Source organism: Mytilus edulis, chromosome 12 (genome assembly GCF_963676685.1).
Source record: "Mytilus edulis chromosome 12, xbMytEdul2.2, whole genome shotgun sequence".
Taxonomy (NCBI): domain Eukaryota; kingdom Metazoa; phylum Mollusca; class Bivalvia; order Mytilida; family Mytilidae; genus Mytilus; species Mytilus edulis.
The window spans coordinates 64,705,827-64,722,878 of record NC_092355.1 but is presented as its reverse complement, the minus strand read 5'-3'; the positions used below and the strand labels follow the sequence as shown (position 1 = coordinate 64,722,878).

Genomic DNA, 17,052 nt, shown 5'->3' with positions numbered 1-17,052 from the left:
GATATAAAAATCAATGAAATTTGAAATTATTCAGAATTTTTGTCTAGATACTTTTATACCCAGAACTTATTTTAATCATCCCTGATATCATCCAAAGTTTTAATTTCTGGTGTCTCAGAACCCCCCACCTGGTTGCCATGGAAACGGGCACCATTCAAAGATGGCGTTTGAACGTCAAACTTCAAGAGCCTGGCGCACCCCATAGAACTTGACAAAGGAATAAAAATAAAGTTGTATTTGGTTGACAAATATGTTATCTTTCCCGTAACAGCTGTTTCATTCTTTAAATGTGCCCTTTTATAATAGAAAATAACAGAAGTGACATACAATCCAACCGTGGCCACAACAAAAGTCAACTATTTTGCCAATTTTAGAATTGTTGTAATAATTTTAAAATTAAGAAACAGCAATCTTCGTATTCATGAGCTTTTCAAGAATAAATATGCCAAGTTTCAAAGAGATCAATAAATGTTAACGGGGTGTGCCAATGCGATCTTTATAGATGAATGATATTCAAGTCCTTACTCGGCGACATTTAAACACTGAATTGATTCAGATGGATTATTCCCCTTTTCGGTGTGAAAATGCCGGAAAAGAAATAATCGACATTTTGATAGTTTCTGACTACAGATTAACACATTAAAGATGTAAAATCATGTTGTTGTTTTTTACTTTTTCATACTTGAGTTGTTCATGAATCTTTAAAGAATCACCATGCATACGAAGAGATAAAAAAGGGGGGATACTCTGACGTTATGCTTTGTACGGGTTTTCGTAACCAAATGATTTCTAACCGCACATACAAATATATATGTGTGTCATATGTGCCGATTGTAAAATAATTAAATTTGAATATCATGGGGTCTTTACGACTTTTAGATTACCAAGGTTTAGCATAGTGAAATAACGTGATGACGAACGGCAAAATAGTATTTCTAAAACAAAATGATTCTCCTGAAAGGGAAAACACTAGTGCATAGTAGTATGAAGCCCCTTTTATCAAACTCATATTTTATGAGAAATATGTATCTGCTCAGCCCTTTTAAAGTTTTTTCAATGTTTTTTTTTTTATTTAAAAACATTTTTAATTAATTCACTGAATTATAAGGATCAGTTACTGTCACATCACATGTGTGAATGGGTCTTTTTTAAAACTATATTAGCTATAAGCAATAATTTCTGGAGTTATGTTCATTTTTTGAACATGCATGATTCATTCATTGCAGTTTTTCCAGTACACAATAGTAAATTATTATAGAAAAAAAAACATTAAAAAAGAAATTTCCTTGAGATAAAACTATTTGTTTATTCAAAAAAGTTGTATGCATGTGAAAGCCTTGAGTTTAGTATGAATATTATCTGCCTATTACATACAAATATGACTAGATATTTCAAAGGTTTCAATGTCAAAGAAACTTATAATTTTTCAATCATTTCAAATAGTTTTCTCAAAATTAAAACAAAAAGCATTGTATTATGACACATTGAATTAAAACTGATAATCCTTATATAACAATGCATACAATACTTCCTTAATATATGTTTCCATGATCCATAATAAATGTAGACATATATCATCCTGCTGGTGTTCATATGATAATGCTGTACTATATAATTCCTTATTCCTATACTTGTGTTGTTTTTTTATTTCACTCATGTATCATGCAAAGAATATATTCCTATATATTCATGTAAAATGTTGTGAATTACAATATATACATGTACCAGTAAGTACATGCAGGTACTACATATGATGTTTGAATTATAATTATCACTTAGTTCACAGTTTTATGTATATATCCAAAATTATCTCTGACAACTACTGCACATGATGCATAATGATATGAACATTTCCTTTTGTGTGTTAATCCTTCAAAAAAAGAAGTGCACAGTCATTTCCTCTGATGTAAAACCTTGATTTCTTTGTCTTCAATGTTCCAGAGTCAGTTTTAAGTATAGTTCTTCCTAAGGACCATGCAGTCGTATAACAAAGGGTGGTAAAGTAAAAATTTCCAAAGTTCTTTATTTTTGGGAATTGACTTCCTTTATTATTTTTAGAAATACAAAAAAATTTTTTTTTTCGTAAACATGAGGTTTGTGAAATTTTTTGGTGTAAATTTCCCATTACTGTCCATTTCAGAGTACTATACATGCATAGTAATGTGACCCACTTTGTTCATTTCCAATTTTTTTTTGCAACTGTTAATAAGAAAGTTATAATCTGTATATATAAGAAAAACAATACGTTTTTAAGTTTAAAGAAAAAAAAGTAATGATAATGATCGTGAAATATGAAATATAAGACCTCAGAATATTGAATTGATCATCAGTGGAATTATCCCAATTACCTCCCTTAGATGAATGTTTACATAGAGGGCGATGTTTCAATGGCTGCCAATGTTGATAAACAGACGACACATTGTCCATTGCAGAAGTTCACTGGGGGGAAGTGTGGGTTTTCTGCTACATTTTCCAGAGAAAAAGAATATGTGAAACTTTCTGAATGTACCAAAAACATTTCAAACCATTTAAAGTCGTGCAAGTTGCCAAGTGGCCACCAATCGAAATGGGAGGCAGATGTATCAAGTGAAGGACACCTCATATCATACAGATGTGGACTTTTCAGGTAGGAAAATAATTATTCTCACTTTAAAAAACGTTATAATTGATGTTTATTACTATTTCCTTTCAGTTAAAGCTCTTAAGATTTTTTAAACTTCTCAAAAAATATTCCCACCCCCCTTTTTTATAGATAGTATACTTTTGTTTATGCTTATAGTGATACCTGTTACAGGCTGTGTTACATGAATGAATAGTAAACAAATGTTGGCTTAGAATGGTTCAAATTTAGAACATAAATAATTAGCAGCTGATATATTGATAAGCATGAATACTCAGAAAAGATAGGAAACATGTATGCATCATGATATATATTTATAACTACAGTAGCATCCATTTTTAACAAATTTAAAATATGCCAAACAATTTTGTTTTCATCTACTTGTATGTAAAACATGGCCCTGGATGTAGGGATAATAACTATTCTTGATAGACAGAATGAGATTTATATTTTTGAGTCTAAAACAAAAATTGGAAGAATGTTTACATTTGCATGCCTAGTGACCAGGAACACATGAACAAAGGTAAATGATTTTTACACATGCATATGCAGACATGCATAATGAGGTTGATAATCATACTACAGGTGTTGTTATTTTTTTGTGAACATGCAAATTGTCCTCAACAGTCATTACAGCAGTACATAATGTACAAAAAAATGATGTAAAGTTGTTGTTTTTCAATGTTTAAGCCAAGTTTGATTTTTCTTTAAAAAAAAATATCTGATATTGTAGCTTTCAACCAGACTTGAAGGTGTGCCCTGTACATAGGTACAATTTAGGGTTGTTATGGAAACCTGCAAGATCTTGTGCCAATCCAGACCATAAAGGAAGTAAGAAAGTGACAAAAGTGGTGATAACCAAATTGAGCAGATATTTATTCATCAGAGAAGGCATCTTTATTCCTGTTGGAGCAGGTAAATTATATTCAAGTTATATTGCTGGATAAATTAAACTGATTATAAATCAAACCAGTTATGAATGGTTGACTGCAAAAATGGGTGATGCATGTACATTTAAAGTGATTTAGTCTAAGCATGGTCTTTGTACTTTGTCTGAATTGGAATACATGATTTCTTCTTATCATACATGTAACTTTACTTTACTGTCTTTTTGATAAATATGATAAAGAATTGGTTAATGAGGTTTGATGTCCAGTAGCAAATATGACATGTATATAAGGACAAGAACATGTTTACAGTTAATCATGTTAGTTTGTACTAAATTGACAAGCATGACATTTTGAAATGGATTTTTAACATTCTAAGAGTCTAGGAAGCAACCCCCAAACCCAGGAGAACATTCCTGTTTGACTACAAAATAAATATAAGGAGGTGTAGTATAACTAACATTCAGACAACTATCAACCAGAGTTCAAATGACTCAAAGATAAGCAGTTTAAAGGTCACACAACAAAACCATTTTATTTGATTTGGTTAAATATATGTTCAAGTTTTCCCATTTTATTCCATTAACAATTTCAATATGCTGAAATAGTATATTTCTGGGTCTCTTAGAAGTTGGTATTGTATACAACACATGTATAATGCTGATGTTTAGCATTACTGTTACAAAAAGTTTCCAAAGGAAAAATGAATTGTAATTTAAACAACTGCAGAATTTGTTATACATGTACAACAGTTGTCTATATCATATATAAATGTAGATGCATTAATGTATTTGTTTGCCTTCATGTATATTTCAGGCTTATGTAGTTCATGCTTTATAATCTTAAATGGAAAGTACAATGAGGAGCAGATAGAACTAGAAAATGTCAGTCCAGTAAGTTTATAAACATTTGTCTTACCATTGAACAATTTTTTTAAATTGCAATATGATCAAAATACAAATGAAATATATTCATTTTGTCTGTTTGTTGTGGCATAGAGGACTTTAACCTTATTTCATGGTCTGATAGTAATTTAAAAATACTGGTTGAATTAAATTTTTTGTATGGAATTGCAAAATGTGCATTTTTGTCTGGTACAAATCATCTGACCATTACCTCCTTTACCTTGATCATTGATTATGTTTATTTGATGTTGGTAGAATAACATTTTAACAAACAACCTGTTACCATATCATGATCAGTCTACACCATTAGCCACTAGAATACATGGAATAGTAAAAAATTAAAAAAAGAATATGTGGCATGATTGCCACTGAGACAACTCTCCACAAGGTACCAAAATGACACAGAAATTAACAATTGCAGGTAACTGTATGGTCTTCAACAACGAGCAAAGCCCATACTGAAGTTAATTTGGAATGGTACATATTTGAAAATTTTTAGTTAGACACCAAAAAAAAATGTCAGAATATAGCCATTATTGGTCTTTTGGCTATATAATGTAGTACATGAAGTTAGGAAATATTTGTGTGTCCATTTCTTGGCTTGGTTAGTAAAGTAAACAAGACATTTTAGTGTGTAACACCTTTTGTAACACTTATTTCCTCTCTATGTGACCAATAAGTACTGCTTGCATTACAATCTGGTTTTTTTAAACCTGGTCTTTAAATAAATCTCTTGTTACAGCCTGAGATAGTCATGAATGATTGCAATTTTCTAGAAAAGTCTGATTCTGATTTGAGAATTCTTCAAATGCAAGCAGTCTATGAAATAAAAAAGGAGGGGGGCAACATAAGACTATGGCATAAGTGGTGGCTTACTTATTTCTACTCTTTGACTTTAAACAATATGTATACACATAATAATATTTGAAATTTTATTTTACAGGACTGTATTGATAAAGAAGATGTAGAAAGTTTAGACCAGGAAGCTTCATATTCACTAAGACCAAGGACACAGAAGGTAAACATAAGAACAATAGCTGTCAGAAATGACATATATGCCATTAAGAAGGATTAATTTATATAACACAATAGCAAGCTCCTGAAAGTATGGACAAAAGGATAAAAAAATTAAAACAACTTATATAATCAATTCCTGAAAAATCAAAATAAAAAGGAATTTAAAAAAAAATACAAAGAAACAAATAAACAAATACACTCTTGGCCTTTGACATATTCAATACGTCTGTTCCTGGTCTTTGCAAGGTCAAAATAGTCTTAGACATATAACCAAATATGGTCAAAATATAAACTTCTTGGTTCCCATTTCATTGTGCTCTTTATCATCATTTGTCACAAATTATTTAAGCTGTACAATTTCTTAGCCATAAAGGTTCTAAAGTAAAGGCTCTTAAAAAAGTAATCATTATGCAAATATAAAAATGAGAGGAAAAAATTACTTTTAATTGTTACATGTACATGTATCAGAGGTGAAAAAAATAATTTGCAACCTACAATCTAAATAAAATCAACCAGATATATATTAAAGAAGATGTGGTATGAGTGCCAATGAGATAATTCTCTATCCAAGTCAAATTTGTAAAAGTAAACCATAAAGAGGCTGTATTACTGTCAATTTCTTGATCTAGTACAGTTCTGTGTCAATCACAACACTGCTGTCAAATATCACAATTTGGCCAAATAACCATTATTATTATGTCTGTAGAAGCACCATTTAATTTTGGTTTAAATTAAGAAAAAATGAGCTATATTTCAGAGTCCATAAATTATAATATATGAAATTAAATCAGATCATATAAGATTAGATAATAAAGAAATACTATCTTTATTATCGAAAGCTTTTATACCACCGTCAATAATTTTAAGGCCGTATATTGGTATCACGTTGTCGTCATCAACATCAGCATCATTGGAAGAAACTAAATTTCCTGACAATAACTTTAGTTTAAGTTAATGGATCTCTATGAAATTGAAATCAAGGTTTGAAACCACACAAGGAAGGTTTAAAGGTTTTGGGTTTAAAGTTCAAAGAGTTTAAGAACAAGGGGCCCAAAAGGGGTCAAAGTAAGAAAAACTTGTATAATTTCTTGCACATGATAAAAACTCGTATAATTTCTTGCACATGATAGGTATATAGCAAAGTTAAAAAATTTCATCATGAACAACAACACAAGGATTTCTGGATTCAGTTTTAAGCTTAATTTTTATTATAAGTCATCTATTACTGTCACTCAACAACTTCCAGTAGATCATAAGTTCACATGTTTTTATACCCCTGCTTTAAAAAAGGGGGGGGTATACTGTTTTACCTCTGTCTGTCAGTCCGTCCGTCAGTCCGTCCGTCTCTCCGTCAGTCAGTCCGTCCCATGAATATTTTTCGTCGCATTTTTCTCAGGAACTACAATACAAGGATTTCTGAGATTTGGTTTCAGAGTTTATCTAAATCAGCTATACTGTGTGATGCGTTTTAAGATTGATCACTTGACAACTTCCTGTTTACCGAACACTTGTATGATTTTACACATGATAGCCAAGTTGAAAATTTTCGTCACATTTTTCTCAGGAACTACAATACAAGGATTTCTGAAATTTGGTTTCAGGATTTATATCAGTCAGCTATACAGTGTGATGCGTTTTCAGATTCATCACTCGACAACTTCCTGTTTACGGAACACTTGCATATTTTTACACTATTAATATTATCCACTTGCGGTGGGGGTATCATCAGTGAGCAGTAGCTCGCAGTTTCACTTGTTTTTTCTACATTTCAGGGTGATCATCATTCTGAGTTATTTGATATGGATCAATCTCAATCAACAATAGAAGATTTTGATTCTCAAGTGTCAAACTGGAGTGATGCCTTAAGCAAGCCATCAATTGAAAGTTTAAATGAGGCTTTACAAATACTTGGAAAAGGATCAATCAGCCCTTTGAAAAGCCAGCTTAAAACTCCAATAGAGGATGCAAGCAGCAGGACAGTAAGGCTGTATAAAAGAAAAGCAGTTCAAGGTATTGATGCATTGATTGAATGTATAGCACCAGGCCAAAGCAGTAAGCTTTTCAAGCATATAACTTCACAAGTCAGTAACAATGAAGATACAGATAGTCAGCTGACTCAAATGATTGTAAAGCTTTATAACAGTTCCGATAAAAATAATGAAAAGTTACAGCTGCTCTCAATGATTGCAAATAAATACTCAAAAACACAACTGCAGAATTTGATACCTGGACTTACAGTATGGCGTATAGATCAAGCCAGAAGGCATTTTCAGTTTTATAGTAATGGGCCGGGCAGTTTCAGTGTAGATCCAAAAGAAAAACTGCACAGATTGAGAATGGATCCTGTTAAACTGGAACATGCTTTGGATTTTTTTTTTGATCATCAGTTTATACAGGTGTCATCATTTGGAATGAGAACAGTGAAACTAGAACAAGAGACTGTATCTATTCCACAAGTCATAAGAACCTCATGTAACTCTGAGTTAGTCAATATGTATATAACCATTTGCAAGGAGCAAGACTTCTCTCCACTGTCTTCTTCAACACTTTTCAAAATTTTATCTTCATGTTCAGCTGCCAAAAAGACAAACTTACGTGGACTTGATAATATTGCTGCAGATGGAAACACAGCATTTGACCTTTTGATTAATGTAACAAAAGAATTGGTAAACATGGAGGTATTAGACAGAGATGATTCAGATGAAATATTGTCAAAGCTAAAAAAAAGTAAAATCTACCTGAAAACAGACTATAAGCTCCATGTACAAAAGAATGATAGATGTGCTGATCACTGCATTAACTGGGCATTAAGTGATACAAAGGAGAAAGAGTATGCTGTAGAGTGTGACCACCTTCATGATCTAGTGTGTGACAGATGTAACCTGCTACCTGATGTCTTGCAAATGTTGATCGACAGAGTGAATAATACTTCAGGTAAGTGAAAAGTTAAAAAAGAGTTTTCAAGTACACATGACTTACACATGACCAGGTTATAATTGAAATAATTTAAAATCACAGTCTGATTTCTTTTTTAAATTAAACAGGATTTTTTTTCAATAACACAAAAATTAAAATAGAAACCTAAACAAGAGACTTTTTGATACCGTAGATACTGGTAAATTTAACTAATTTATTCTCATAAATTTGTAAAAACATTTCAATTGAGAAAACAAATGTCAGTCTGATTTAATTTATCATGTTTATGTACCAAAAAATATACGACCATGCAATACAAATTAGTATTTATATACATTCAATGACATACATGTATGATGTATATATGTTTTTTTTTAAGATAACAATGAGATAAGCTGAAATATTATATATTATTATAAGTTATAAAAGCATAAAAGCAAAATGAATATAAATATGTTGGACATATATGACGTGTGTGTGAAGCACATATCATATGTTAAATTAATTTTATTTATCTCTTATTGATCAACAGAGCTAACAAATGAAGAAAAAGAAGAACATTTAAGAGATTTGGAGGCATGTAGCTACAAAATAGAACTTTGGAAAGCCCATCTATTAAAAACTGTAAATCAAGATGAAGCTAGAACCAAAATATTTGATGATCTAAATGAAAACTCTGCTGTAATTGTAATAGACTGGGCTATGAAATTTCTACCAGCACTTCATAGAGAAAAGATGACAGACTTCTTTGGGCAGAAAGGACTTTCATGGCATGTTGCTGTGGCAATTTTCAAAGATTGTGATCAAAACTTGAAGGTATTATTTATACATGTACCTAATGTGATCTTTTTTTAGGAATTACTGTAATATTGTTTGTCTATGAAGAAATAACATTAAAATGTGGTGCACACTAAATAACCCACATATTTTAAAAAACAGTAATTACGATCATTAAACGAATAAAGTGAACAAACAAAAGTTAGCTTGTAGGAAGTGATCATAGGCATTCTACAAACATTTCAATTTGAATGTATATATCAGGGAACAATCCTATTAAACTAGTGGACAGCAAGATAATTTTATTACCATACAATCTTCAGTAGTTCTGGGAATAAAACAATAAAATCATAATTTAATTTACAACCAGTCACATTCAAATATTTTATAATCAATAATAATATTAGTTACACAGTGTGTAATTGTCCTAATACAAGAATTTATCGGGTCAATAAAATTCATATGAGGCAAAGCCAAACCCGATATGAATTTTTTTGGCCCAATAAATTCCGTATTAGGACAATTGAACACTGTGTAACGAATTTATCCTGATTTTGTTATATTACATGTTATTATATTTAAATTCAATATAATGACAACATCAACCAAATATATTTTAAACATTTAATCTAAAACTGTGAAAAATTAAAATATTAGGACTAAGAAGCAACACATTTAAAAAAAAATTATTAGGTCAATGGTAGAAGGGAGATAATCCCAATTGACGTAATAAATAAGGGAGATAATTCCTATTGACGTAATAAAAAATTGTACTGAAATTTATTAGGACAATATCAGCCAATCAAATTGCGAGAAATTACTCTAAATCAGGATAATTATAATTATGTTCAATATTTTTCAGCATAACACGTTTGTCCATTGCTTTCACTCTGTGAAGCAGGATTGGTTCACAGTTGCATCAATAATGGAACACCTAATTTCTCATATGAAATCAGTCATACCGTCATTAAAGGAAGTGTCTGTTAGATCAGATAATGCTGGTTGTTACCATTGTGGTCACTTCTGGTTGTCATTGAATGGAATAAGTGAACGAACAGGTAAGTGTATTTAGGTGTTATTGAACAAAATTTGTATATATGAATTACATCTTACGGCTGTTCCAGATTCCAACAGATTTATCTGGAAATTAGGCACTGAATGAAATTAATTTTGTAAGTTAAAGTTTAATGATATGGGTAAAAGGGGTTTTTCCTGTTCTACATGTATCTAAGTCAATTAGCCTGGTCACCTAGCCGTTTCAGAATCTAATGCATTATGGGTAATATATGAAAAACGTACACCACAATGTTGTGATTGGTTAAAAACGTTCTAAACAATTGAAATTCAACCAATGACGTAACGTTATTTTCATTTCAGTTTCTGAAAAGACGACTTCAGCTATAAGATCTCTAACCACTTGGCTTCAACTTTATAAATGTGCATGTAGTTGCGTTGAAGATTTTATAATGTTCATTTTGTACTAAATAACTAGTGTTAAAATAGGACTGTCACATGATCTTTATTTCATGGTTCATTGATTTTAAGGTTGAACTTTGTTGAGCTGAAACTTATATAAGGGAGCTACCATTTGATTTTTATGGGAGGGCTAGGATGAAATTTGAAAAAAAAGGCAGGACAGGATTTTGAGTAAAAAAAAAGGCAGGATGAGTCACTTGGCAAAAAAAAAGGCAGGATGACAATTGTTGTAAAAAAGTCAGGATAAGCTAAGAAAAAAAAAGGCAGGACCGAATAGCCTGAAAAATAAAAAGGCAGGACAGAGATTACAACTAAAAAAAAAGGCAGGACACAATTTTTCATACTAGCCCCCCCAATGAAAATCAAATGGTAGCTCCCTAACCTCAAAAACTAAGTAATTTTTATTCAGTATATTTGGGGGAAAATGAGAAAATAATGCAAACATTCTTTTTTTGTAAATACTTTCAAAAGAAAATAAGTAAAAAGGAGATTGTAAATGATATTGCATTTTTTGTATATTTATATTTTTTGAGTGAAATGATATTATTTAGATGTTCATGGCACATAATTATTTATATACACCAGATAAATAACTAAATGCCATTCCATGCTAAGCTCATATTTAACTGCAAGAATATGAGACATAAAATAAATAAACCCTTTTATTTTTCAGGTGTTAGGATCAGTAGTTACAATTATAGTGAAAGACAGTCAGGAAAGTCATATTGTGATAGTAAGATAGCTCACATGAGGTGCAAGATGAGGACGTATGTAGCTAGTGGTGGCAACATTCAAACTGCAAACGACATGAGAGCTGCAATTTGCAGTGGGAAGGCTGTCACAGGATGTCAGTTAGCTGTTGCAAAAATAGACACGTCAAACCATGAGATAAAGAGCCATAAATGGAAGGGTGTCAGCCAAATTAGTAACTTGAAGCTGCATGAAGATGGAAGCATAACTGTCTGGAAAGCCTATGACATTGGACCAGGAAAAAAAATATCAAAAGAAGAGGTAATGTTAATATTTGTATATGTCCAAAATAAGTAGACACATATATTCATATACCTGTTTATATCATCATTTATCAGTTGTCTAAGATAAGTGAAACCAAACTAGATCATGGCCATATAAAAAAGAAGACGTGGTATAATTGCCAATGAGACAACTCTCCACAAGAGACCAAATGACACAGAAATTAACAACTATAGATTACTGTACAGCCTTCAACAAGGAGCAAAGCCCATACCGCATAGTATTGATATATATATATATATATATATATATAAAATATGTAAAAGTCTTAACGATCATGACCTCAACAGTTTATTTATAATATTAATTGTTGATGATAGTTACCATGTACATGTAAAAGTACAAATTTTATGTGAAGTATCAACATATTCATACTTCATATTTAGGTTTTACCCTTACCATTCTGTACATACAAGAATATCCAAAAATCAACTGATTCAACTTTAATTTGCCTCAACCATCATTACCATATGTTATGAATCTTATATAATTTTACTTATATTTTAAGAATACCAAACACAGATTAAATTCAAGATTGGATGTCACTTTTGCTGTCGCTGTATATTTACAAACAAAGAGTCCAGTCAATTTAGCTTAAATTTGACCCTTGAAGTATATGCAACAGAAGATTTTTAAGTTGTAATCTTCAGCATTATTTAGAAAATCAACCAAAAACTTACAACAAAAGACTCATTTGTGCAGAGCTATCACCCTTTTCAATGTTAATAAGAAATTAAAATTCAAATTTGAGTTTTCCTCAAGTTAGGTTTTATGGGACTTTTTTATGCCCAACCAATGATAGTAGAGGGCATTATGTTTTCTGGTTAGTGCATCCGTCTGTCCGTTTGTTCGTTAGTCTGTTCGTCTATTTGTGCGGCTTTAGGTTAAAGTTTTGGGTCACGGTAGTTTTTGGTGAAGTTGAAGTTCAATCAACTTGAAACTTAGTACACTTGTTCCCTATGATATGATCCTTCTAATTTTAATGCAAAATTAAGGTATTGACCCAAATTTCATGGTCCACTGAACATATAAAATGATAGTGCAAGTGGGGCATCTGAGTACCATGGACACATTCTTGTTTTGTGTTTATTTGGGACTTAATGCTATATTAGTAGATTAGAACTAAAACATTTTCTGTTGCTATTAGTTTGAGGTTCAAACTTAGTTTGACTGGACTGAAAGGAATCTGTTTCCCATGACACAATCTTTATGTATTTTAACTTCATTTACATATTAAATTACATTTATATTTGTTTTAGTTGCAGACATATTCCTGTGAGCAAAAGAGTACAGGAATCATCATTGAGGAGGATTTTTCTGGTTCCGAGAAAAGTGGAAACATCAAAACTAGCAGCAACACTATCCAAAATGACAATCAACCTGCAGATCTAGCTTCAAGTGATTCTCTATGTGAAGGAAATCCAGAGGTAACAAATGAATCTTCGTACATGTTTAAGTGCCCAATAACAGGATGCACTAAAATGTATATGAAGCACCATTCACTAGAAATTCATTTGTTACTTGGTAGGCATGAATTTAAGTTAGAAAGGAAATCCACATACGATGAAATTAAGATTCGTTGGATACAATTATGTAATGATGTATCCACAGATGTGAGAACAACCTCTGAGGGAGCATCTTCTAGAATTCAGTCCAGTCCGCTAACTATTTTGTCAAAGGGATGGGCCTTAAAGAAGGACAAGAAAGCTGTTAGATTTTCCTCTGACTTAAAGAGTTTTCTTTCAGAAATGTATGAAAATGGAGACAAAACAGGTGAAAAAGTAACAGCAAGTGATGCTGCTGTGAAAATTCGGCAGGCTAGGTTGCCAGATGGTAGAAAAAGATTTCAGGTGAATGAATACCTTGATTCATCTCAAATAACATCATTTTTCTCAAGACTAACTGTAGCAGGAAAAAGAACAGAAACAAGAGCAGCTAAAGTTGTTGTAGACGTTGTAGATGATGAGGATTTAGAAGCTGTTTTAGCTGAAATTGAAAATCAGGAGATAAGAAACATTACTATGTCTGATTGAATGTAAAATTTTAAACAAATGTATTATGAAGTATTATTTATAGACAATATTTTTGAAAATGTGATTTATTCATGTATTTCTCTTATGATGCTTATGGTTCTGCATCTTAATCTCCACTTTATTTTTCATCTATCTGTCTAATCACCAATATCTATCACTGATAGTATGAGTAGGATGTTTGTGAAATGTCACACAATTATTTACATAAGGTTGATGTGCATACAGATAAATGTATAACATTTCAATGAAATTTGTTAATTAATTTTTGATAAAATCAGGGTTCTTTTTAAACACTTTTTGTAAAAGAAAAATCCATTAGAATATAGGGGATGCTGCAGCAGTGTTGCATATTTGTTTGGGGCAATGCATTTTTTTTTAAATAAGTCAGGGGCGTAGCTATACCAAGATGGTGTGTACTCAACACAGGGGAAGAAGTCATTTAGCCAGGAGTTTGGAGTAAATGGTGCTAAATCCTGCATTGTAACAATTTTCTTGGGCTCAAAAGTACCTCACAGAAATCTTTGTTTCCATAGTAACCAGTCAAAGTTTTGAAAATGATTGAATTTGAAAAAAAAAGTTATTTAGAGAAAAATAATTTCTAATGAGTAGTGGGTTTTGCTTGATACTAACTTTCAGAACGAGTCTTATTTTTAAATTTTTACCAATCAAGGGAAACAATCACTTTAAATCTCAAAGCGTATGAATCGTCGAGCATTGATTTTTTTTAAATGTCATATTTTATTTCATCAACTATTTTGAAATCTTCAGAAACGTTGTAAAGAGGCTTTGCATATATATGTTTTTTAAAATTGTGGTCTGACGAATTGAGGACTCGAACATCTTAATTGCTTGCATCAGCAACGTAATCATCATGCTGATTCTGTAAATCATTACTTTATTACTTTAACATGTATAAGTAGCTTTATTCTTACTTGATTTACCATACTTTTATTTTTGTCAAATTTCTGATGTGTACTTAACTGGGTTTTGGCGTATGTGTTGCTACGAGCCTGTAAGTAAGTTTTGTTTATAATAAATCATCATTATTAAAGGAACTATTTTTGTGCTATGGTGTTATTGCAAAAACGAGATATCAAATTAATTACTGTCAGAAATAGAAAGTTTTGATAATTGGGGTGTGGGTGCGAATTTGCCTTAAAATTTATTTCATTTGTTGTGAAAAAAAAACATCCTTCTGGGGTACAACTACAAAATAAAATGAAATTTCAGGTACTGTATGAAATGCTAGTATAAATTAAGTTAACATTTTTTGGGTCAATAATTATATTCTAGCTACCACTTTTATTTTAAATTTGTGCACATGCCCAAATACATTTACAAACGTATAGTGCTTTGATTCTTTAAATGTAAACTTGATATTTATATTGAATATATCTGGAGTCATTTCTTGGTGTCATTTATAAAACCTGATTTAGTGAAACATTGTACATGCATATGTATATGTTAATAGAATTTCATATTATAAAAGATCAAACTTGACTAAAGTTTTGTGTTGTTGATTTCTAGAAGTATAAGAGTAATATTTTTGAGACGCCGTAGTTTAGGTTCTTATAAAGTTCTAATAATTTTCCATGTCTATCTTAAGTAGAAATATGGAATTTTTTTTAGACACACCCCGACCAGAGAGCAGAAAACAGCCTTATACCATTAATGTGTCTTCCAAAGCAGGTGAGAAAACCCTGCTCTTGAAAACTGTGTTCAGCAAGCACCCAAAACAACAATATATACTAGTTCAGCAAATTACACTTAACTCTGAAACATATGAATATGACTAATGAACCAATATCATTATAAAACACACAATAATAACAAAGGCTAGATATTACTCAGACCTGCAACGGGTGCAAAAATGTGGTGGGGTTAAACATGTGTTGTGAGATCTCAATCCTATATCTCTAGCATATGTGGAATAAACAAATACATCTATAGATCTATTTGCACAGTAAAACTTATTTAAAGAAGGTCAAGTCCAATGTGCAAATGGGTAATAGAAGAAACTAAACAAATGACAATGATAAACACCAATTATAATATGACGACCTATTATTGTCAACCAGTATATTCAAAGTATATCTTCATATAAAGCACAAGCCAAAATACACAACACTAGCTGTTTCATGTCACTTATTTATCATGTTTTAAAATACTACATGTACAAGATAATCTCAATAGTCAAAATCAAAACCAAGTTTTCATAGGCAAATATTCAGATACAATGTAGTTATTTATCTCTATATTCTAATGCCAAATAAAAAAATCAGTTCATTTCAATTTATGTTTAATGGTAAATTTTCATAAAATGAAAATCCAGATAAATGATGTTATCAACTCCATGGCTAGGAAACAAGGTGACTTTATCCCCTTCGCTCAAAGTAAAATAATCGATTAGTGCTGTTTCAAATTGTCCTCATCCCCCTACCACCCCAAAATAAGAGAGAAATTTACTCTCTTCTCTGTTGAGCTTTCCTGCAATACACAATGCTGTTGCAAATTGACCCCTACCACCAAAAAAAAAAAAAAAATTTTTTTTTACCCCCACCCCCCTTTTTTCCAAAGATTTTTTTTTTTTTAATTCTAAAATATTGGGGAGAAAAATTGTTTTTTTCAATATTTTGCTTTTACTCCAGGTTATCTGTGGATTATATATATTTTAACTGGATAAAAACTGAAAAAATAAGGAAAAAAATACCAAATTTGAGCCAAAAGTGAAACGGAATGAGGAGCCATAAGACATGATTATCATTACTTTTTATTTTGTAATAATTCTAATCTTATTCTGGACCTTTAAAAAAAGTACACCTATTTCATTTCCACGGTTGCAAAAAAAAAATTCAGTCTTTTAAAAAAATCACATTTTTTTCATTTTTGAGCTTGTTGCTATGGTGCTGATTTCGTTGCTATGCAAATTGTTTTATCTTTTCTCATTATCATTAAATAATTTTATTTAAATAAATCATTGATACACTTCTTATAAAAAATACACTGTGTTTTATTGTACCCTTTTTTATATATCCACCAGGGCATATTACTTACTGTCTCTAATTATTACATCACTTTAGTGGTATATTGAACCTCAAAAGTGTGTTAACATTGAGTCTTGTTGCTATGGCAACACATGGGACAAAACAAAAACCACTTTGCAGAAAAAAGTTTTTTATCATATACTACAATATGACAATTGTTTGGAGTGATTTTGAAACAACCCATTTACCACCTTCTGCATGGTCCTTAGGAAGAACTGTACTTAACAGTAATGAAATCCTTCCTTTTATTGTCACACTGAAAATTGCTGCATTCCAATGTTACATGTGACATGGCATGGGGTTTTCATATTCAGCACTGTTATATTTTTGTTATATGTCATCAAG

The 17,052-nt window shown here is 31.1% G+C and overlaps 2 protein-coding genes across 2 annotated transcripts in view; both read left to right on the top strand.

The window, feature by feature from the left end:
• The window catches only part of LOC139497771 (uncharacterized), a 293,518-nt gene that overhangs the window by 31,410 nt on the left and 245,056 nt on the right, over positions 1 to 17,052 (top strand). The window lies entirely within an intron of this gene.
• LOC139498930 (uncharacterized) lies at positions 1,949 to 15,161 on the top strand. Its single transcript, XM_071287521.1, has 9 exons — positions 1,949 to 2,626; positions 3,354 to 3,535; positions 4,324 to 4,400; positions 5,356 to 5,430; positions 7,202 to 8,363; positions 8,878 to 9,161; positions 9,985 to 10,180; positions 11,272 to 11,609; positions 12,890 to 15,161. Exons 1-9 carry the CDS (start codon positions 2,358 to 2,360, stop codon positions 13,661 to 13,663), a joined length of 3,357 nt encoding a protein of 1,118 aa, XP_071143622.1. The 5' UTR covers positions 1,949 to 2,357; the 3' UTR covers positions 13,664 to 15,161.

What these genes read in the sequence shown, in the direction of transcription:
- LOC139498930 (XM_071287521.1), top strand. Translation starts at nt 2,358, where the DNA reads ATGAATGTTTACATAGAGGGCGATGTTTCAATGGCTGCCAATGTTGAT. An exon ending in ATTGTGATCAAAACTTGAAG is followed by an intron (nt 9,162 to 9,984) that starts GTATTATTTATA and finishes AATATTTTTCAG; the next exon opens with CATAACACGTTTGTCCATTG. An exon ending in AAAAAATATCAAAAGAAGAG is followed by an intron (nt 11,610 to 12,889) that starts GTAATGTTAATA and finishes TATTTGTTTTAG; the next exon opens with TTGCAGACATATTCCTGTGA.